Genomic DNA, 24,428 nt, shown 5'->3' on the forward strand with positions numbered 1-24,428 from the left:
CTCGTGAAAAACAACAACTGAATAGACTACAGTGGACTTTATGTTGTCAGCAAACAGCTGGATACATTAAGAAGATTGATTGATTTCCCTATTACTTTTGATCACTGGAGGTTTCATCTGATGAGCCCCTATACCCTGTTTCATAAAACATTATTGTGGTAAATACTACTGCAGGCCCAGTGCCTGTTTCATAAAACTACTGCGGTATTCAAAGATCTACTCCAGTAAACTGATTTTTCCTGCAATAATTTACCGGTATCGCAGTAAACTGATTATTGTTTCATAATAATACCACAGTCTAGTATATACAGTCACGAAGCTCAATACATAGTAAATATGCATCCATAGATAGTTTCTAACCACTAGGATCACTAATATCGCCTCATTACAGACAATGCAAAATAGTACCGGCACAGTCTATTGTTTCTAGCACCCTCACAACTCAAGCTTCGTGACTGTATATACTAGACCGTGATAATACTGTCCTCAGATTTACAGCAGTAATTAAATAGATATTTCTACCCATCTCCCTATCTGGGTAAAATATTTTCAATTGTGTAAATAATTTATTTGAGTAAATCACAAGTATATATACTGCATTGGAGTGAATCCAGTGATGAAGATGAAGAAAGCTGCTTGTGCAATATAGAAAACCAAGAATTTTCAGGAAGTTATGACGTGACTCCTTATGTAACAACTAGATGGCAGCATAGTAAACCTGACAAAAGTTGTTGCCGTCAAAGCCAATAATGCCGAGCAATCTGGGTATATAAGATCTAGGATGTATACAAACAATTGTTCTTCTCTGACACATTCCTAGGACAATAAAATTATAAATTACAAATTAAGAGGGTAAAGATGACTGTGTTACCTTGTAAAGAGATGGCAAGAAAGCTATTGTAGACTGTAACAGTTCTTTAGAACTATGACTGTCATGATGATGATGATGATGATGATGATGATGATGATGATCATGACGATTTCTTTGGAATGGATGAACGAAAATGAAAACTAGGCTCAAATTAACTCATGTCTGTTTATTGACCCATACAAGAATGGCAAAGATAAATTTTAGATTAGGGAATTGAATTTTAAATACCGGTACTTTATTGTTTGCAGATGATAAGGTACTTTTAACATAATCGGAAAATTAATTACAAATGGCCGCACATCTTTTATATAATAATTGATAATTTATTGACAACTTACGGAACATCTGCTCGCTTGGAAAAAGAGACATAAGTATTTCTCCCATTACAATAATTCATACAGAAAAAAAATCAAATCGACATAAACCAGTGTAAGTTGTCAATAAATTATCAAAAAAGGTTTGTGGAAACTGACTTATGTCACTTTTCCCAGGCACTGCAGAATATAGCACTGAATTGTGATTTAGAGGATTTTAATTATTGGGTTGTGATTTCTCTTAAATTATAATGATTTGCTAAACAAATTGTATAAGGTTGTGCAGTTTATTTACTGAACCGAGGCTGGCTAGGTTAATACAGTTAATACAGATAAATATAAAATACAAATAGAATAAAATAATTACATACATACCTACATAACCTAAGTATACTGGGTGTTCATTTCAAAGTGTGTCATGACGTCACTGTTGTGAGTCAGCGATTTGAAGCGAGTTTCAGCTTTTATGTCAGAGAAGTTGCCTATTAATCAAGGCGTTTAATCTGAACTTGAGAACATGTATGGTATAACTTGAACGTCGTAGCAACAGATGGCGGTCTGTACGGTCTGTGTGCTACCATAACCTCTTTCAAACTGTGTTTTGCGCGGGCAAGTCGTCGCAGGGTATTTGTTATCATCGATTGCGTACGGCAACATTCCACAATACAAATCAAATGCTCCGTGTCCATGTTGACCGTCGAAGTTAATGTCAACAAAGACGTAAGTAATCGTCTTAACTCCTCCCCATATCCCGACAGTTCACATTCCTGCCACTACCGGCATTACCGTATGTATCGGTAAGTATTCTTCAGAATGAACGCTGTACTTGCTAGGCAACTTCTCTGGCATATAGGTAATATGCCTCTGCGGAAGTGTAGGAAGATTGAATTCTCTAGGCTCATCAGCTAGCCACATGACGGCATACAGCGAGCCATGACACATTTTGAACTGAACACCCAGTATAATAATGTTTAATAAATTTTAAGACCGAATGAGCAGTAAGAATTCGTATTACTTTTTGGCTTATTACAAAATTCATTATACTGGTACTAAAATCTTCGTTATTTACATACTGAAAATTTGCAGAGTATGGCGTATGATTTGGCATTTACTAAAAAATAATTCCTTATTTCCCATCTCACACACAACCGGTCGAGAGACTGATGAAGATAGTCAGCAATGCTTGAGCTACAGTTTGTGATGAAAAGACAGATGCTTTTATCAGGTCTACACTGGATACAAGAAAGCAACTGCAACCCTGTGAGAAGAAGGCAGATTATTTTTCACGGAGAGCAAAATGAAAATAAAAGTAGAATAAACAATAAAAACAGATAATAGTAGGTCGGTGGGTGTGTGGATGGATAGAATTCGTTAGATACTGGTACCATTTCTTCATGGTGAGTTCTGGATTGGTGCAGCCTGTAACATATTTGTACCGTATCTATTATTTTGCATTCCTGCCATCTCTCGACATTTAAAATAATACTCCTTTTCTTTTATCTGTCAATAATAATTAATTAATCATAACAGTATGCATCAAGCGAAGACCTTCGAACATGTTTATTTAAAAAAAAAATAAGATAATAAAAAAGAACCCCTCTTCGGCTCGAATAAAAGTGCATCTAGAACTAGGATGTAAATGAGGTGAAATCGTGTGTGACATATTACCCCCCTCCTTGCTAGGCTACTGAACTGATGTGACACTGAGAGAGGAATTGTTTATGTCAAAGTCACGTGATTCTCCCTCAATTCCATCGCATGCATCTAAATCGGTAGGAGGAGGTAATGAGGGAAAATTATTCTGCGAGTCACAACTTTACATCTCTGGTCTAGAAGGTCAAATTGTGCGAAACGATGTGTTGACTTCTCTATTTCAGGATGGTTTTGTTTTAATTAACAGAAGCCTACCATGTAGTATGTTGTGTATGAAGGTTTGATAATTCTTCAGAAGAAGTGAACCACCACTACAGTCCCCCGTCACAAGAAGCATCTGGAAAAGAGAGGGCTTATGTTGTCACTTGGAGGGTCCAGAGGGAATTCAAGGGAAGAGTAACGGTATCAATGAAATAATGAAAGCGAATTATGGATAGTAAGAGAATGGGATAACATTGGCGGGAAAGTTTGATGAGAATAATGGTGTATGGTTAGTGTAATCTAAAACTGCTTAATTTTATTATATGGAAGAAAGCAGATCAGCATATGTGAACTTAAATGTTTCAATTCTCCAGTAATTCGCCCTGACCCTCTGGTCAAAGTAGAATTTAATCAAGTGTTAGATTGGAATGGCGATGTCTGTGTTCATGATGTGTGGAGTGTAGTTCTGAGAGGGGAGAAAACTTGAGGAAGGGCAGACATGACAGAACGTCCTACTTCTACAGTCAATATGGTGCAGCTTCAGCCCTGCATAAGAATGTACAGATAAATGTTTTTTCGTTTTTTTTTTTCGTTTATTACCGGTATGTTAAAAGTATTTACAAGCAGAAAGTAAAACCACTTGTTTACAAGCGCATAGACCTCGCAGAAGGCAATAGGCCCTAATTGGAGATAAGTTAAGGTTGGTAGCACAAGAAAGCACAAAGTGGATGTTGACACTCCTTCATATGATAAAGCACAGGGGGACAAATTCTAGAGTTGAGCCCAATAATTAAAAGGAAAGTTTGCCTCCTTCGGTTCCCTTCTTCTGAAAAATTACCTAAAATAAGTTTTATTTTTCCAGTATCGAATATATATATATATATATATATATATATATATATATATATATATATATATATATATATATATATATCGAGGGCATCATGCCAGAAGGGCGTATCAACAAAGCTACAAGTTTATGTTAGAGTCATTTAAATATAGAATAGGCCTACTTACTTTCTTCTACCCTTGTCTAAATAACAAGGTACTTTCTTTGATTCTTCCTCGTGTTCATTGTAATTTTCAAACGTAAATAGGTTACGTTAAGGTATTTCGATAACGCTGCATTTGTTGTACACCCTTCTAGTATGATGCCCTCGATATCTTTCAAACTAGCCTACTTGAAATGTAAGTAGAATATTTTTCTAATGTTTGATCACAGTAGCTGAATAGATGTCAAAGTAAAACTTTTCATTTATTGTGAATCTTATCTATTTTACTAACTGTTAACATACAGATACTGTTTTACTTACTTGATAATCTGAAAAAAAAATCAAATCCCATATTTATGTTTAAATGAGGCAAAAATGTTGTACTGACAGAAAATGCTAAAAGCACTTTGCACAAAACGAGATATTTGAATTTCAGCGATTAATCAAACAAAAACTTTCCCTATAATAACGAGCGTCAGTATTAAATGCTGGAACCAATAGAAATTTATCAATTAGCTTATCATGAGCAACAGCGTTGATAAAGAAACAATTTTCACAATTTACACCCATCTTTTAAATTACCCGCTTCATATTTTATAATACATTTTGTTGATTTGCTTCCGGAAATAAACCAATGAACAAGTAGAACCATTTTAATTTACTATCGTTGTATACTATTCCAAAGATATTATAATTTTGGAAACACAGCGGGAGGATTCTCCCTTCGACCCAAATCAACGTGGCCGCTGAGCGAAATTGCTCTTGTGACAGCGTCTATTATTGGTGTCAGATATCTTATATTTTTATGCATTGTAATGTTGTAGTTATAATTTGGTGTTTTAATGGTGTCAGACAGTAAGGTTTGACCATAAAGAATAATGGCAGACCATTCAAGTGCATCATCTTATAGTGAATTACAAGAAATTAGGAAATTATTATGGGGTCCGTATGTCAAAGAGGACGTTTTTCGAAGATGGGCACAAGGCGAGTGTAACAAACATTTTTAAAATATGTGATTGGGCTTTAAAACGTGTATGAGTAGCTAATTTTGTTGTTGATTTATTGTTATCCCATTGTGCAGGGTTTCATTTTAGCAAGGATGAGCCCACAGCTCTTGTCCAAAGTGAAGGGGGCCCTTGTGCTGTTCTAGCGCCCGTTCAAGCATTTATCCTTAAATCACTACTTTCTGAAACAGTGGGAAACAATTGGAGAGAGGTAAGAAAAATTCCAAGCCTAATAATATAAAATATTTAGTTGGTCTAAGAGTACGACTATTGAGATTTAGTAAATATTGTTCGCCTAAGGAATAGGCCTACTACTTTTCTCCCATTAATTTATTGTTGGAACTAATTTGAGACTTTCTTAATGCTTATTAGGTTGATGTAGATAAATGTAACGAGTTACTTGTTCAGGCTGCATGTGATATTTTGACGCAAGCTAGTGAACACAATGGTGGGCGTTACATGGTTGTTCATATGAGCAATGATGTCAGAAATCCGACTTCAACCAACAGTGTTCTAGCTAATGGAGAAGAACCTTTAGTAGAAAATTCATCAACAGAGCTAATTGAAACATCGGCCAAGCGACAAAAATTAGAACACGAGCATTTTCATGCACAACTTAGGTAAGTTTAATTGTTTGACGTTTCTTTTATCAATAGGTATACTAGATCCTTAACAGTTCAACAAACATAGGCCTTCTTCTACCATCGAATTAGTATCACTAACTTATCTGTTCTATTAACAAAAATGAGTTGCAGGAATTGAGTGGTAATTAAAATGCGAGCTTATTTAAAGTTAATTGTTGAATTGAAAATGTTGTTGTTTTTTAGTCAACTGTCCGAAGACAGGTCTGAACCTCACAAGTGATACCAAGAAGGCACCACTTATGAGGTAACTAGGCCAGGAGATAATTGGGTAGGGTACCAGTTCCTTTCCCCCTCCATTTCTTACATCGCCGACTAGCTACAATTACACTAGTCAGACTTCAAATGCATACAAACAATTGTTCGTTCTCTGACAACATATCGCCAAGTGAGCTTTACTGCCTGTTAAGAGACGTACTTATCAGGCAGAACCTCAATTAGAGGATTTTTAAAATGTTAAGAGTACCGTAATGTAAGTCACAACAGCTAACAAGTAGTATTTAACAACTTGAATATACTTCAAAACATAGCATATTTCACATACTCAGTGATATCAAATTACTAGTAATAACTAGGCTATTTTATGTTAAAAAATCAGAATTTAAAGAAATGCAGTGATTTGATGAAAATGTTGATATCATTCATGCTATAATGCCAGTGAACGTCTTGAAATTAAAACGTAATGACTGGCTTATACACCAAAAGTTTTATTAACCACTAGATCGATCTGAAAACCTACTACTTTTTAAAGCTTGCTTCGACTTACCAGTAAAGATGTAAAAATCACTTTAGATGGGGCCTTTAACCAGTAAAAAGAATACTGTAGACCTAGCTGTATAGAGAGGTAGACCATGCATGTAATGGTTTTACATTTTAGACTTACAGACAGATCGTTTTTGCATCCAAAACAGTTGAAATGATAAGGAGGAAAGAGGGGTTTTGGACAATTCTTTACACTATAATAACCACAAACAATTTTTAGCTTGATTTGTCACTAAAAATAAATAGGTAGTCTATCAGGTTTAGATGGTCTTCTTATTATGAACCTGCAGATATTGTGTCAAGTATTCATTGGAAATTTTATTATATTTTTACAGTAGTGTCCAAATAAGTTTCATTTTAGATTTTAATGAAGAAGAGAGATTATTTTCATCCATTGTCAATTTCCTAGTGTCATTATTTGCAGTGAACAACGTAGTAATGTTTCTTTTTGTTTCCAATGGCAGGATCTTGACTTTTACATAATTGGGTTAAACGAGCGTTGAGTGACTTCCACCGATTTTGGAATAGATACCGACGCACTTAGGTTAGGTTAGTTTAGGTTTTTATTATCCCGTCAAGATGAAGGTGAAAGCGATTGAATGTGATTTTTTGTTTTCTATGTTGGCAGTTCAAGTGCGTCGGTGCCTATTCCAAAATCGGCGGAAGTCGCTCAACACTAGTTTCACCCATAATTGTTCTTCTTGCTGCTCGGTACAAACTTGTGGTGTCTTTTAACCATTGTTTTTCCTTGTTTAAACTTTCACATACCAGTATGTTCTGCTTTCATAACAGAGTTTGGATCTATGTGTATCTCATATTTATTGGAATTTAATACAATGGCAAAACGATGTACATGATTTCCCAAACAGACTGTACATTTTAAATTTCGCTCTTGCTTCTTTTCGTTGTAATGTCAGAATTTGTATTTTTTAATCCATATTTAATTTGATCTAATTAACTTATGGCAAGTGTAGTGGGTGCGTACAGTATATTCTCAGAACTATGATGTGTGATGACAGGTATTAAAGCTGTAAACAGCGCTGATAGGTCTAAAGTAATATTTGCCATATAACAACCATGCTTTTCTCAGTGATATCCAAAATAAACTCTACTAAATTTGGAGTGTAACATAAAATTGTTTTATTTTGTGAGAATATTTCACAGTTTTCACTGTAATGGTCTTCCAATAAGAGAGGAAATTATTTTTGATGCTGATGCTCCTTCAGTTTTCTGTTTCCTGCTCACTGACTATCTCCACATAAAGAAATGAAAAGAAATTTTGGCTAAAACACCATATTAGGGGAACTAGTACTTTATAAAGATTGTTCCAAGAATTTGTACTGGTACGTTTATTATAGCCTATCACGAATTACAAGTTAATGAACATGATTCTGCGTCTTTATTGTCGTATATTAGCTCATAAAGAGATTCACTAAATCCTGTGTTACGTAACTTTTTTACAGATTACTTCCACTTGAACGGATTGAAGAAGTGGAGGCCTTTTATTTCGAGAGGATAGAAACTCTAAGGGAAACATTTGGAGTCCTACTTCTCCTTTATTCTGTTATTTCTACTAAGGTATGTAACAGATTAGTCTGTTTTACATTACATGTGGTAGATTAAATTTTGTAGATTGATGACTGTATTCTGCTACTGCAACTGTGCATTTTATCCCAGAATGCACTGTACATGTACAAATTATGCTACACATATCCTCTTCACAAATTACAACATATGTATTAGTTTATGGACTTAAGTGAAGTGTATTACAGTGGTAGTGACTGAAGTCCATCATATGAACACACGGACAAGCTGCAAATGTACCATTTTGTCAAAGGTTAGACAAAAAGGTAACTGAATCCTGAAAATTCTCCAAGAAATGTATTGTGAAAAAGCTTTGGACTACTTATATGTTGCACAAACATTTCATGAAAATTCGGAATAGTATGATGACGACGACAATGATGTGCTGCATATACTGATTGCTGTAATACAAGGCATTTAGTTGGTTTTGTAAACATTTTCAGGCTGTTGAAGCATTTGTACCTATGGTAGCAAAAGAACATAAGGTGAATGTGCATATAATGCCAAAACTATATAATTGGTATTCACAGTAGCCATAGTCCACTTGCAATGGTCGCAGAGAAAAATTCGTAATATCTGGTAAAGCACATGAAATGTACAGAGCCAGAGCGCAACATTGTGTAGTATCGGTACATAACAGCATTCCCCCTTCCCACACCCCAGAGGCAGACAGCTTCTCAGTGGGCAGGTGGACAGGCAGGCAGATAAGTGCAGAAGGAAAAATTAAGGAATATATTTATGTGACAACATCAAGTCCACTTAATATGTGGTGCCAGAAAGGCAAGTGACGTTTCCAGTTCCCATTACCTGGGAAGTGGAAGGGAGTTGAAAAATAGAGGCTATGTTATAGAATTGTCAAAAGTTGCTTCTTTGCTTGTGGGAGCTTTAATTATTGACACCACTGGGTAGTTGCTTTTACTTGAGTCAGACTTTCATAGTTAAAGATTTGTGTTCCAAAATGAAGCGCTTATGATATGATAAATGTTTAATATACGATATTAATAATATTGAACTTTTCATTGGGCTTATAATTAGTCTGTGCCATTAGTTTCAAAAGAGGTGAAACATAGTACATCCTGCTTAGTGATTCCCTTCTCTTGTTTGTTAGACGGGAATATGAAAAGTAGTTTGTACAGTAACTTATAGCTTTGTGTAATGTCATTCAATGCTAGATTTAAACATTCATGAGTCATGTTGCATGTGCAACAGTGTTTCAGTTTCAAACAGTAACACTTGTACATGATTCACTGTTGCACTCCCCGAGTTTTTCATTATTTGCTGAACATTCAGACTGTGGTGTACATATGGCCTTTCCTGTAAATAACGAGGGAGAACAAAGCTGAAAGATCAGCTATGCTGGTATGTTCAGATCACCTCTCTTTTTTCTCTCTTTCTACTTTAAGCTGTGGAGCCTGCTGCTCTGCTCTGTGTAGGTGTAGGATTGTTTTAACCTTGAGACTTCTAGTCTATTTGTATAATTCTCTTAGTCTAGCTGCCTTTTTGTTTTTGTGTCATTACATAAAATATGTTGTCTAGTGCCTTGCATCTGGCAATGAAGCCATTAGCAGATTACATAAAATATAAATACTTATTTTTTTATGTGATTTTTGAAGGGTCTGGAGCAAATTCGGAGTGAGATGAATGACCCTACAGAGCCATTAATTGATGGGACATATGGTTATGGGAGTCAAAGTTTAATTAATCTGATGTTAACTGGACGAGCAGTTGGACATGTATGGGATCATGACCAGGATGTGGGTGGTCTTAGTAAGTACGAATATTTTAATCATAGAAACATGTATAATTTTAACACTTCATGTATTGAGTGTACAATAAGTTTGATAAGAGAGCAATCATGTTCCCTTGTTGTTTCTGCTACTAAATGCAGAAGCAAGACTAATTGGTACCTTTGTTGATTCACATTCTGATGAAGCATGGTTTCGAATTGGCAGCTATGTGAACAGCCAGAAGATTAGATACTGAAGAGCAGAAAATTCGCATGTCATACGTAAATTTAATGTATAACGTGAAATAGGCATTTGGTCTATGGTCCTTGCAAGTAGAATAATTGGACTAGTGAATAATGAATAGTCAGTCATTAATTATATCATATTGACATATGGACTTCATTCTTTAATGGATTGTTTAAGGAAGAGAAAATTTATTCTATGTCATGCATTATAACAACTATATACACTTCAAATAATTCTATAATTCAGATTAGAATTATTGTGTTCAGTGATCATGTGATCTGTCGAGGACTGTGACCACCACAATCTCCAGACTTAAAACCCTGTGAATTTTATTTATAGGGAAAATTGAAGAATAGAGATAATAAGACAAATTACGTCATGTTTGGAATATCTTTAGATGATGTGAGGCATGTACCTTGAAAGGGAATCGTCATTTTTATATTCTACTTAAGATCAATTCAAGTTTAGGTTTGTGCTTATTTTTTTCGTCTGTAAACCAGGTAACAGTTTACTGGGTAATGACCAACTTCTGTAACATAAGGTGAATGTGGCGAGTCAGAAATAAGTCTCGACTTTACCTGGACACACTGTATATCTTAATTGTCTTCTTTGCAGTATGTTTCGTGGTTCTTATCTATAGGTTGGTATTTTAGACCAAAATGCAATGGTTTCATTGTACCTACATTTTTGACATTGGATATTTAGGGCCTACATTGGTAACATTGTTGTATATTTTTCCACAAGTTATTCTTTTAACTTCGCAAAAGTCTGCAACTTACAAAACATTGTTAGGAATCGATTTTTATATTTTTCTGATCTGGGCATTAGAGACCTGTGTAGTCTCGCAAGGTCTATAGATACATTTGTTTGCAGAGCAAGACACTTGGGCAAGGAAATGATCGGTGATTTTGTCTGAAACTTTCTCATTCTGGACCAGGGTTCTTTTACGTGCTGTAAATCTACGACATGAGGTCCCCAGTTTTTACTTCCCTTCTGAAGAAAAGCCATGCTAAGGATTTTTATTAGCTGGTTCTGGTTTGAACCTGCGAACCTTGGATTCAGTGACAAGCATGGTCACCTGTAGACCACTGAGAACAGCACTGATGTATGATTATGGGAGCACAAGTTTAATTAATCTGATGTTTTCTGGACGAGTAATTGGATATGTATAGAATTATGACCAAGAAATGAGTGTTCTTAGTAAGTATAAATGTATTTAACTGGTAATGTATTTAATATATTTAAATTGCGTTATTTGCAGTATATTTCATGGTTACATACTGTTATCCTATCTATACATTGTCTGTTTGGAGCTTTATCTCAAGGCTAGGCTCTATTCTGATAGGTCTTAGTGTTAATTTCAATCTCTTCAGCGACACATAATTATAGCAAATATTATAACATTACTTTCGATTTTCTACTTCATAACTTGTATCCAATAATATTTTAAACTTTTTCTCTTAATTACAGAAAGTATTGTTTTCTCGTTTTATTTTACTTTCTTAATTTTGTCTGCATTTTTACTCAGACTGATACAACTGGACACATAATATGTGTAAAGAGTTTGCAGTAAGAGGGTAGTTCCACTGTTATCAGATTCAAATCATTTGCAGCTTTTGACGACTGGGACTAATTGTTACTGGAATACACAATAGATTACGACAACTTTCAAAACACAGATATAATCATCTTATCATTTTATTGCTGAACAGTCAGCATAAATAAAAGCATAGTTAAATAAAATGTTGAAAAGATAGTGTACAGTAACGTGTTTATTGATTTTCAGAATTGCGTGGAATTGATCGCCAAAGTGAGGTTGGTTTCCTCGCCTTATTAGAACATCTCCGTTATTGTGAAGTTGGTTCCTTTTTGAAGAACCCAAAGCATCCTGTGTGGGTCATGGGCAGTGAAACACATTTAACAGGTATTTCAGTTATATTTTAGTGTCTTTCCTTATTGAATATGAATATTTTATTTCTTAGTGGACTTTGAAAATTAAGAGACCCCTAAGTAAATCGGAATTAGTCTACAGGATATGTTCACAATACATAGGGTGTACGAGGTCAACAGTGTCATGGTAGGGAATAGATAGATATTTTGAAATAGGGCACTCAGTGGTCGAAAATACCATCTGAAGTCAGCATTGAACTCCAAAAGTCAAGGGTTTTCTGTGAGGGAAAAGTGCATGAAGTCTTTGGTTCATAACACTGAAGAAGAATTTCCTGTGACAGTGTATAACAGTCCCCACACACATTTCTAAGATAGTATGACAAGATCTATTGTAAATGCTTGTGTTGAGGTCATTGGTCGCCATTTTAAGAAACGTCTGTGAGTCCGAAGGTAATCTTTGTAATGAAAGCAAACAAATAATACAGTATTGTATTTATTTTGAAATATCTGTAAAATATAATATAGCCTATAAAACTTGTCAACTAACAAACAAAAAATTTAAGAAATGGTCATCATGTTTAATATAGCACACTTAACCTCGAAATTTCGAGATCTCTTGGAGTCTTGGCTAGACATAACCTATCATGAGTGCCCTGTATCAAAATACTCATCTTAGATTTATCTGCTATTTGTATAATTTTGGCATTATTTACCTTAGAAATACAGTACATCCTGCGTTATGTGGATGTCTTCTTAAGTGTTGTTGATTAAAACATAGGCCTACTTCGTTTCCCTGTTTAATTTTAGTTATTTATCATACTATTACATGTATTATGTGACATTCACACCTGTATCCTATTCTTTCCAAAAGATAAATACCTTCCTCGCACATCTCTGTATCCTTTTCTTTCTACCCGAGGGTCTTCTACAACTCTAAAAGGGAGAGGTTTCTGATATTTTATTATCAATATAATAACCGTCATATTGGTATGACATCATGTTATCTTTCCTATCTTTCAACTATTGAAATAGTAATGGGTTTCTCACGTAAGATGCAACTCAAAATTTCCAGTGTTGCTCAGAAAGCATTAGCTTGGCAGCACTCATCGATTGATTACACGACCTCCCCCCATTTCTCTTAACAAGATTAGTCTTGCAGGCACCTTAGCTGTAAACAGTGCATATTATTCAGCCTCGTTCAGTTTTGTTTGCTGTGTGATTGAGTACACGTTTGTTCATTCTTATTGTGTGTAGTTACGTTCACTATGTTATACACTAGGGAGCAATGAGTGCTTATTGTGTTAAACTATGCAAGAACAGAGTTTTATATAGAATGTCACCTTGCTTTTATACAGAAATTTTCCAGTGTACATATTCCCAATAAATTGACGATATGCAGATTACTAGAAAAATGCAGAGAGAATGGATCCGTGTTAAACATAAAGAAAACTAGAAAACCAAGTGTTATAACCAAAGAAAAATTAGATGAGATTGGAGCGGCCTTAGAAAGAGGTCTGAGAAAATCATTACCTCGTTTAGCATTTCAGTGATTGTGATTTCAACAATTTTGGAAAGCTTAATCTAGTTACATTACTTCTTAGCTTATGCACAACTCAGGGAAGACAAGCTGAGCTGTGATGTGGCAACTGTGCTAGGCGTATGCGGTAGACATTTCGTGGGAGATGTGCGCAGGCAATTGTGTCGTACATGATAAACTCTGTACTTAGGAATATATTTATGATAATCTATGTAATCAAGATATATGAAATAGTACCTTAATTTAAATGTTCAACCTATTATATTGACTATAAAAAGAAATTTAACATATACCTACAAGCAAAAATTCTAATTTATAACGCCTGTGGGAAATATTAACCAAGAATAAAATCTACAGCACCTTAGCAAGACCAGTGCTGCAATATTAGAGTGAAGTGTGGACTGCACAAAAGCTCGAAAGAAAAAGTATAATGGACAGCAAATAACACACACACACACGCACGCACGCACGCACGCACACACACACACACGAGAAAAGAAATATTGGTATTTTACGAGAGATAACAATAGAATTAGTGATGTTTCATGCTAATAAATTGATAAGTACAGACTCAATTGGCAACATGTTACCTGTATGCCCAGATAGCTGATAGTTGTACAGTACCAACCAATGAGTAGATAACCAGCAAAACCCCTGAAGTGCAGATTATGACAATGCAATGATGACAGCGGTGATGACAGTGATGAAGTAAATGTTTAAACTAAAATTTTGAAGTCAATTGTATTTGAAATTCTTCGTACAAATAGAATTTTTATACTATTTCTTCGTATTAATGAAGATATAGAAATTGTATTTAAGTTTCATTTTGCAGTATTGTTCTCATTGGAGAGACGCTTAGTTAGTCCTGAGACGCCTAGTGAAGTAGCCAGACGTGTGTTCAAGAGTTTTGATCCCGAAGGAAACAATTTTATCTCTGCTGTATTACTCCAAGATGTGTTGAGGGCACTGGAACTAGTCTCAGAAGCAGAATAGTAAGTTACTCATGTTTTCGTAAATTTGTAAAATAGCAAGTCTATGACAATTAGAAACTGTTAATACAAGTGTTAAAAATGTTATGTTTAAAAAGAAAACATTTATTTCAGTGTGGAAATCATGACAAAAAAACTTGATGCAGAGAATCTGGGTATCATCTTACTTAATGCGTTCATGGAAGAATTCTTTCCAGAAGAGAAACAGTCAACACCTGACACATTTACGTTATTCCATTACAATGGTTTGCCTCGTTCGTGTCCAGATGGAAGGGTGAGGTCATATGGTATTTTTATTTATTTAAAAGTAATGTGTGTTTGCACGTAGAACGATTTTTATTTTATACATATTTTTAGTATCTGCTTTCAAGTTTATTGAATGTAATGTTGGAATAACAGTCACACTTAAAAAGTATCTAGTACTATGGACTAAGACAATTAAGGAAGGGTGATGGGTAAAATTTCTATCTTCCACAATTTTTAAGGTAGAGACTTCATATTTTGTACACTTCATCCCCTTCCTATAAGTATTCTTGCATTTAAGTTTCATTGTGATCAGATGAATGGTTTTTGAGTTACTCAAATGAAAAACAAATTGTAATTTTCAAAATCTGTCTCCTGTTAACAAAATTTTTCATGCATGACTCTCCTTGTATGTCACCTCTGATATAATTAGAAAATAACTAAGTATTCAGAATAAAAATAAATGGAGAGAAAATTATATATATATATATATATATATATATAATATATAACTTCAAAATTTAAATTTTTAATGTCCACTAAATATATTTTATTTTCTAATTTCTAAAGTACTTAGTTTATAAAAAAATTGCTTCTGTGTTTGTTAATCATAGCATATAGAACATGGAGTAAAAATTTCATGTTCCTATCATCAAAATTGTGAGAGCCTTTACACTTTGAACATGACAGAATATGTTGAAAAAGAAAACTGCGTCATAAAGTTAGCATAGAAATCAAATTCAAGAGTGCAGTCATTTAAATATGAAGTAATTTTTATGATTACAAGCACCTCAGAACAATGAAATTTGTTCAGCATATAAATAAGAGATTGGTGATTCATTTTTCACAAAAAAAAAAAAAAAAAAAACAAACAAAAAAAACGCAATTTTTTTTTTTTATTGAAATGACTAGAATTACATCTCCCCCCATTTGCCACCTTGTATGTCAAGACTTCATAATAACTTTTCTGGTTATTAGAGCTTCATAATTGCATGTACGATCTGCTCTAATTTCTCATCATTCATTACATAACAGACAGTTTTAGAGAGATAAATTCCCAACCTATAAGATGCAGAAGTTTCTACTAATTTGATTTGATTTGATTTGATTTTCAGCGGTTTTAATTTTAAAGTTTCCACTTGGATCTTAAATTTGTCAGATCTTTACTGAAATATAAAATATTTTCACTTTTGGTTGTTGGACTTTACTTTCATCCTATATTTTTTTAATAGTTAATAGACTACCTTTTTGTTTATTAACTTTTTGTTATGTTTTATATAATTTTATTTCAATAGCTGTTCCATAGCAAAGGATTGAAGTATAGGCTACAAATTACTACTACTGCACCCATCACCATGACAATTTCTGTTACAGCATAACCAAATTTTGATTACCAGTTCAAACTGATATATCTGTTTTGTGACATTTGCTTGTACTTTGAGTATATATTGACAATAGCTTGTAGTCTGGAGGACAAAGAGTGCAGCAAGCGAAAGTAAAACAGTAACTGAGTCTTCTATTCCTTCTGTCAGTAATCAAATCTTTGTCAGTTTATATGATCATGTTATCAACGTTTTATTTATTTCTTTATGCTAACAGGGACCAAGTAGAAATGCATGTTTCCGCTAAAGAATTGTGTCTAAAATTGATGTACTTCAATTATTTGTATCATAGGCTATATGTTCAGACTATGTTCATAAAACATTACTGAACTAAAGGCTAATATCACATATATCCATGTGTGTGTTGTAGGTTGTGTATCAGGAAGGAAATGCTGTGTTGTTGGAGTGTGACATGAAGTGTGTGCTAGAAAGTAATCCAATGTTGACTTGCCTTCAAACAAAGTGGCCCAACATAGAGGTGCAATGGTTATCTGGCGTTACACCATCATTGAATTAAAAAAATTATTGGACTGATATTAATCTGGTTTGCTACTCACATTACAGTAGTATGAACAGAGCCTGCAGTGATTATATCTACGACAGATATCTTGAACTGAAAATAAGGTTAGTTTGTAGTAAACTTGACGAAAAAATAAACACTGTAGAATATTTATATATTTTACAACTACAAGGAGCTTGTGCGAGCATAACTGAAGACAGTTTGGCGCTCCTGCAGTTGGAATGACGCTGTCTGCAAGCTTTTCTCTGTTAGACTTCATTGTTCTAATGAACAAGTTATGAACAATTTCGTGGCTGAATGCTGTTCACTTCATATATGATGCCTGAGAGTGTACACGGAATCTGGCAGGACCACTAAGTGTCATGCTGATGACTCTTGACTCTCAATATTAGAATGCTTTCTCAGGATCACAAGGAATGTAACATGTAGAAAAACACAACACAAAATATGTCAAAAGCATATATTATGGAAAAGAATCGAGGCATACTCAAGATTTTGTGGTTCATGACGTTAAAATTTAGCATTTCACTGTGACCTTATCTCTTATGTTACTGTAATTTCTATTTTAAGCATCTATAATCAGAATTTCAGTTTATGATCACCAGCCCATATACAATGAATTTGACTGGTTTCAAAAATTAAGTACCATATTACCTAAATGTTTGTAGAGGAATCTCGATTTAATGTTTTAAAAAGCATACGAAATATAAAAATCTTTAGTCATCTAGTAATACAGTGGAACTTTGTTACTGTAATTTTCCTTCATTTTTTTTCTCATAAAATATAATTATTGTGATCAAATTCTGCCGATTATCTGATTTATAGCTACTTAACAAACATTTTAATTTGAGTAAGACTTTATTTTGAATGAGCATAAATTTATATTATATACATAACTTTTCTGTATTTATTCCAATTTCTTAATTGGAGTTTGTTCAAAACTATGAAAATTCATAGTGAGAATAAATGTTTTCATAGTATGAGAAAATTGAATGATTTGGAGATTGTGTATACTATACTTAGATTTGAGATTAAAAATTCTCAAATTTATGTGAATATTTAGATTTGGACACATGACCAATGAAACGGTAAGGTTTTGCCTGATGAATTTTATTAAACTGTAGACATGTAGAAACCGACCTACCCTTATGACTAAAAGTAAGTCACTCCTACATGGTGTATCAGAAAGTATGGTTAATCATTAAGGAAGTGATGGAAGACCTTATTTGCTATAAAATATGTTAATATAATTTTTCCGAATTTGTGCCTGTTTTCGAGTTGTACGATATACTTTCTTATGAATGCTATACTCTTTGGACCCATTTGGTATTTCACTTCACTACATAATCATGGTAAGTAAAGTACTCTGGTATAACATTAAAATCTGTCGGAATAAATGTTGAAAATGTCTCTCATTCTCATGTACACACAATTCTAATCACGTGTCATGAGAGCTACACATCCTGTTCTCGTACTTCCACTGCAGCTGTCCGAATCTTTGCGATTATATCATCTTTATTTGATATCTCAGAACTGTAGACACGTTCCTTTATGAAATCCCATCATAAAATTCCAGTGTTGTCAAGTCTGGAGACCTCGCTGGCTAAGAAACTGGACCATCCCTAATCACAGGTTGGAGAAATTGAATGTAGCCTGTAAAAATACAGTACATTCATCGCAACAAATCATACTTAGCGAAATAACATAAAAATGAGTTCATAGACTATGACAATTAAAGAAACATCATTGTGCAACTCGAAAACTGGGACAAATTTAAACAAATTGTAATGACATATTTTGCAGCAAATCTGGTTCTTAATCATCTCCAAAACAATTGATCCTACATTTTTATACACCCTGTATATCAAGTAAAAAAATAAGGCAGATAAAAGTTAATGTCAGTATTAAGAATAAAACTTTTAAACTACAGTGAGTTGTAGAAAATTTACGAGTTTGAAAACTATCAATATTTTTGCACATTGCATTGGTCTACTACCAGTTCATAATGTTGTGTTACATTGCGTTTTGGTAACAAAAACTATTTATGCTAGCATAATACTATCATATTCGTTATCCAATTTAAATTGCAATCACTTATCTTAACATTGTAGCAGGAAGAGTGCCTGGCATTTTGAATAGCCTGCACTATTGTGTTTTAGTCTCAATTAATAATGCATAAAATTAGTGTAGGTCTGAATAATTTCAAGGAAAAATTGTTCCGGGGCCGGTATCGATCCCAGGACCCTTCGCTTAGCACGCGAACGCTCTATCGACTGAGCTATCCCAGGAACTATACACGGCACCGTTACAATTTTTCCTTTTTTTTTTTGTATCCACACAACTCACATGAGCTGACAAGACGCCAGAACTCAAATGTGAGTGCACACAAATACTGTGTGACTTTAAGTGTAGGTCTGTTACTCTAAATCAGTGGTGACCAACTCAGCTGCTCTTACGAAACACTGTTTGTGCTCATGTGCACTTACGACCAAAGAAGAGCAACATTGGCATTGCAAGCATCTGCTTTCGCATACTGCTCATGGCACTCTTGCACAAAGAGCACGAGTTGGTCATCACTGTTCTAAATGTACAATTGAAACCTATTTTATTTTTTGTAACAAAAGGGAACAGAAGAAATTGTCTTACTGTACAATATGAGGTTGCACGATACATAGAAAACCGGGAAATTATGTTTTCTAAATAATTTATGAAATATTAATTTTAAAGTTGCTTGTATAGAAATTAACGTTGTATTTCTTATGACATTCTAATAAATTTCCATTGTGTAAAAGTTGTGGAGTAAAGCATCTTAGCAGTACTTCTATAACTTCGCTAAAATAAATAATATTACTTAATACTTTGCAAGTGCAACAAATGAATGCTCAATTACTTTCATACTCTGTGAATATTCTAAAGAAAATTATTTCATATGTAATACGGACATTTGGTAAGCATGTTAAAGTGTTATTACCAAAATTATTAGTCTATAATTACATTTTACGTGTGATATATTTAAACGAGTTTGTAAAAGAAAACTCGTGAAAATATCTGCTGTGTCCTTAAAACATTTAATAAACGTGAACATTGACATGCAGCAGTTTAAAATGTTGCGAGAAAAAAGTGTTTTTTCATTGTGTCCTGTATTTAAAGTATGCCATAAGAAATTGTGTTTTTTATCAGTAGCGTTAGGTTAAGTTATAGCTGTATAGTACAATTGTGAAATTTCCTTTATGCTTAATATGTTTATCAGGCATTCTGGTTTAGTTGACATCCGATTCAGTTTCTCCGATGTAAAGCGTAGAGAAATTATTGCTATAAAAATATAAAAAAAAGGAGAGTAAATGCACTTTTTCAGAATCTCTGATACTGGAAAAGAGGTGTTTGGTGTGTCTGCCTGTCTTTGTACAGCGTTCTCTCCTAAACTGTTGAAATATTTTTTTTTTTTCATATTCACTACTTAATGTCAATGTAGTCGTGAAGTATGCACATCAAATATAACAGTTTTTTTTTATTAGAATTAGGTGTAGTTAAAATGGAAATTTACACAAAATCGAATCTTAATTGTTTGTTTCCTCAAAAAAAATTGTTGAATAAAATATCGTTGGTTGTGCACCCTTTGACATGGAAAATAGTCACTTTCCTGTAGTGGGAATTTATCTAAGTGTCTATGTTAACACGAGATTCACACACGGAAATATTAAGTATCGAGGTCCGAAAATAAAATCAAGTCATAGCAGCAACGTATTTGTATGTCATGAAACGACATATTCCCTACAAAGCCTTAATGATAGAGCTCTTTCTTCTCGTTAGAAAGACTGGGCTTCGAATCTATGTAAAACACACATGTAAATACAGCGCGCACAATGATTTTCGAGCTATTCCAAGGTGGGACTTAATCCCTGAACAGCGACTGATTTCTGTGTCAAAGGGTGAACACTGCCAAAAATGTTAATTTGTCAACTTTCTTTGGAGACGATTTTCCAAAATAATGCAGAGCAACTAACTATCTTGAAGACTGTGATTTCCTTTCATAGTTCAATCTGGCATGTTCAGAAGAGGTCTCTTACACAGTTCAGTGTAGTAACAGTAAAAATGTTTAACATGTATTGAATTTAGTGTGTATTCACTTCTGTCACTGGGATAGTTTTGAATTTGTGAACAGTTGGGGACCAGTATGACGATGATATTTACATGTTTTGGAAGTTTGGAGGTTTGGACCTCTATCAACCTAAAATTACTCCATTTAAAGTATATAAAAAATCATGAGTGCACAATCACTACAAAATATGGATGTGTTTCTAATACCATGCATTGAAAGATATATTAATCAGTGGAGAATTTTGCATTAAAACTCTCATTTCTAATGAGTTACATATATCACGTAAGAATAATGGCCTAAACCTAAAGTAATAGTATTGGCAGCATCTTTTGCATATCATATTTAGTATGACCATAGCTTATCAAGGATAAACAAAATGAAATGAAAGTTACATGAATAGTATAAACGGAAAGATGTTTTCTTATAGCAGCTAATTCATGTTTTTAATGAAATCAGATATATTTGTATTAAGAATCGTTACAAAGCCAGCTATTATTGGTTGTATTGAAGCATAAATTTCAAGTTACAGTGAAGAGTGATGTTTGAAGGGCTTGATTATAATTATATTCCAATAATCTTTCATGTACAGACTGACTTTAAATCGAGATTCCATTTGGTGTTGTATCAGTATTATGTATTTATTATTATCTGGACTGCTCTCCCGGAGAAGATAAATTTCTTCAATGCATTTTAGTTACAAATGAAATCATGAGCCTTTCAGATTCTAAAGTGTGGCATAAAAGTAAATTCTTAAGTGCATAACATAAGTGCTACAGTTTGAAGTTAAAGGAAAGAAAGTATTATAGAGTTTACAGCAGAATAATATATTGCTTAAGGGATTTCTTCATATACAAAAATTTAATTTGACTATATACGCCATGATAGTTCATTTGTGAAATGGTCAAGGATTTGATGAGGTTGTGAATCTATTCAGACTGACATAGATATCCATTGAATATTGGTGACTCTTTTATTGTTTTGATGTAACCACGATGTAACAAAATGGTAGTAAAGTATTTCTTTGGAAATCAATTCAGTGTTGTGCTCCAAATGCTCACATAATGGAGGACAAAAGATATTTTGTAACTTACATTTTAACTAGAAATGTGATGTTCAGTACATTGATGTAATGGTATCTTTTGAAAGTTTATAATTTGTGAATGTCTTACTGCAAGACATTTTGGCATAATATTTCGTACTTCTGTAACTGAAGCCATTGAATGCTCTGAAATGGTGATGTTATTCATTTATGGTTCATGGTTCAAGATATTTAAGGTTTGTGAATTTAACTGTCGATTCTGTCCACACTTTCGAGTACTAAATCATTTAATAAAGGTTCATTCTGCTAATGGTCATTGGTTACACCATAAACAACAAAATTAGAATCAGTTTCTCTGTAATATCATTTTATATGAAATAATGCTCAGTGGTTGAGGCTTATTTCTCAACTCCTACTTAAAATAAATTAGATAAAAAGATAGCAGATTCACCTTGAAAATACAGTATAACCCCGTTAATACACTAGTCAAAGGACTGTGGCCTTAAAGCATTATAAGCAGGACAGCGCCATAGACGGGAAATGATTTATGAAACGGGGAAAACAATTCATACACCACTTCGTAGGAAACATATTATATTGTTCATTAGTTACAGTGCAAAATGCAAATACGAACTCATTTCATGTGAAAAAAATATTTTGTGTTTGCCGTGAGTTTGTATTGCTATTATGAATGATAACATTTTCTATACAGTTCAAGTAACTAAAGATAACTCCACTTGATACACCACTAAGAGCAACACACTAATGTAATTTTTCAGTTATAAACGGATTTCTGCTTTGCCATTTTGCAATATAAAACTTACTGCACATTCCTCACAATTCAAAGGATGACTAAATTTTACGGAAAGGATAAGAATATATTGACAGGGAGACTTTTGAGTGTTAAAATTCTTTCATCAAAGGAAAGTATTGGTAAATACAATTTCCGACAGTGCTGCTGGAGGGTTTTTTCAGGTAGAGGATGAAATTTCTTTCTTGCACTCGTGGTACAATGGCCCTCACAGCAACATATTTCTTCATGCTTTTAAAACATAAGTTTCGCAGTTTATATTGATTTTTTTACTCATTTCTGATCTGAAGAAAGTGCTACAAGCAGGATTTTAAAGCGTTATAAGAGGGTAAAATTATGCAGGATTATATATGAAATGTCAAAGGTCTGTATGAAAATAGCATAATAAATGGGATAGTGTTGTAAGCGGGAGCATATTAACGAGGTTTTACTGTAGAGTATAGGGGACACTTGAAAATAATACTGAAGACATAAAAGGAAACAGTAACCATATTTAGGCCAAATACAAAGAGCACCAATGAATTATGAACGATTTTATTTTGTTAATATTAAGAAACTATAAGTCATTCGTACATGGTATTGTAGGAGAACATAAAGCAAGCTTGAGAGTTTATGTTAAAATGGTTTTAACAGTTTTCCAGAGAATATAGATTGTTCTATTCTATGCTGAAACAAAGTCTTTGATTCAGACGAAGTGCCAATACTGTCGATTTTTTAAGGCACCGACTTTCATTTAAGTTGGTTATTCAATGAAGCTGTATCAGCTACTCAGTTATTTAGCGTCAATGAAATTAGTGACGGTGAGATGAGGCAAAGGATTCGCCATAAACTATCTGACATTTGCCTTATGGTTGGGGAAAACCCAACTAGGTAATGAGCCCAAGTGGGAATCGATGAAAATGTTAAAGTTCCTTAGATTGGTAAGTTCTGAAAAATTAAAATAAACTATGCATAATTTATATCAGAGAAAATGAAACTGATCACTTTGTTTCAAGCATTGGTGCTACTTCGTTAGAATTAGAAGTTTACCGAACCTGTGTAGATTATAATGCTGACAAAGAAAGTGAGAAAAAATTTGGACATCTATCATCGAATCCTTGAGCTATTAATTTACCTTTAATTACCATGGCACATTAATCAATTGTATGATATTCACATCTTTGTTCTTATATGTTTTCATTTCATGTGTTACTGCAGATATGCATAAAGTAAACGGCTGGTATGTAAATTCTGAAGATTTATTAATGTTTACACAACATCATTAACCTGTTGTTGTGAACATTATCTCCTCCGCATCCTATGAAATGTTCCTTCTTCCCTTACTTCTAATTTAGTATTTAAATTCTGTTTTGTTCAAAATGGCAAAATATTTTATATGCTCAATGCTGATAATAAAATGGAAATTATTTATAGGACTAATACCATGTTCCCAGATACTGCTACAAAATATTCTGATCAGCAGAGTATTGGTGATTAAATGATTATTTTTTACTATATAAAGAAACCAATCACAATCGTGCTTGAATGGTATATTTTTTATGTTGATAATTTATTATTCCATGATATGCTGCTGGAGCTAAATGACAGCTGTGAGCTGTATGGGACGAAAATAAATATAAATAAGACGAATATCATGGTCATAAGAAGAAAAACAAAGAAGGTAAACTTGCGAATTCTAAATGAGGCAGTAGAGCAAGTAGACAGCGTCAAATATTTCGGGTGTACTATGAGCAGTAACATGAGCAGCTGCCAGGAAGTCAAAAGGAGGATAGCAATGGCCAAGGAAGCATTTAATATAAAAAGGAGCATCTTCTGCAGACCTCTGGAAAAAGAACTAAGGAAGAGATTAGTGAAGTGCTTTGTATGGAGTGGGCATTGTATGGGGCAGAAACATGAACATTACGGCGAAGTGAAGAGAAGTGA

The 24,428-nt window shown here is 33.8% G+C and overlaps 1 protein-coding gene across 1 annotated transcript; it reads left to right on the forward strand.

Moving 5' to 3' along the window:
* The first annotated feature begins 4,748 nt into the window (after positions 1–4,748).
* Positions 4,749–23,733, forward strand: LOC138715155 (ubiquitin carboxyl-terminal hydrolase MINDY-3 homolog). Its single transcript, XM_069847714.1, has 9 exons — positions 4,749–5,015; positions 5,113–5,246; positions 5,408–5,655; positions 7,902–8,016; positions 9,636–9,789; positions 11,782–11,919; positions 14,255–14,414; positions 14,526–14,685; positions 16,407–23,733. The coding sequence occupies exons 1-9, from the start codon at positions 4,910–4,912 to the stop codon at positions 16,551–16,553; spliced, it is 1,362 nt and encodes a 453-aa protein (XP_069703815.1). The 5' UTR covers positions 4,749–4,909; the 3' UTR covers positions 16,554–23,733.
* The last annotated feature ends 695 nt before the right edge of the window (positions 23,734–24,428 follow it).

The sequence above is a fragment of the Periplaneta americana genome, chromosome 15, assembly GCF_040183065.1.
Source record: "Periplaneta americana isolate PAMFEO1 chromosome 15, P.americana_PAMFEO1_priV1, whole genome shotgun sequence".
Taxonomy (NCBI): domain Eukaryota; kingdom Metazoa; phylum Arthropoda; class Insecta; order Blattodea; family Blattidae; genus Periplaneta; species Periplaneta americana.

Excerpts from the sequence above, each read along its gene's own strand:
- LOC138715155 (XM_069847714.1), top strand. The coding sequence starts at position 4,910 with ATGGCAGACCATTCAAGTGCATCATCTTATAGTGAATTACAAGAAATT. Across the intron at positions 5,656-7,901 it reads CATTTTCATGCACAACTTAG|ATTACTTCCACTTGAACGGA; the intron begins GTAAGTTTAATT and ends ACTTTTTTACAG. Across the intron at positions 14,415-14,525 it reads CTAGTCTCAGAAGCAGAATA|TGTGGAAATCATGACAAAAA; the intron begins GTAAGTTACTCA and ends CATTTATTTCAG.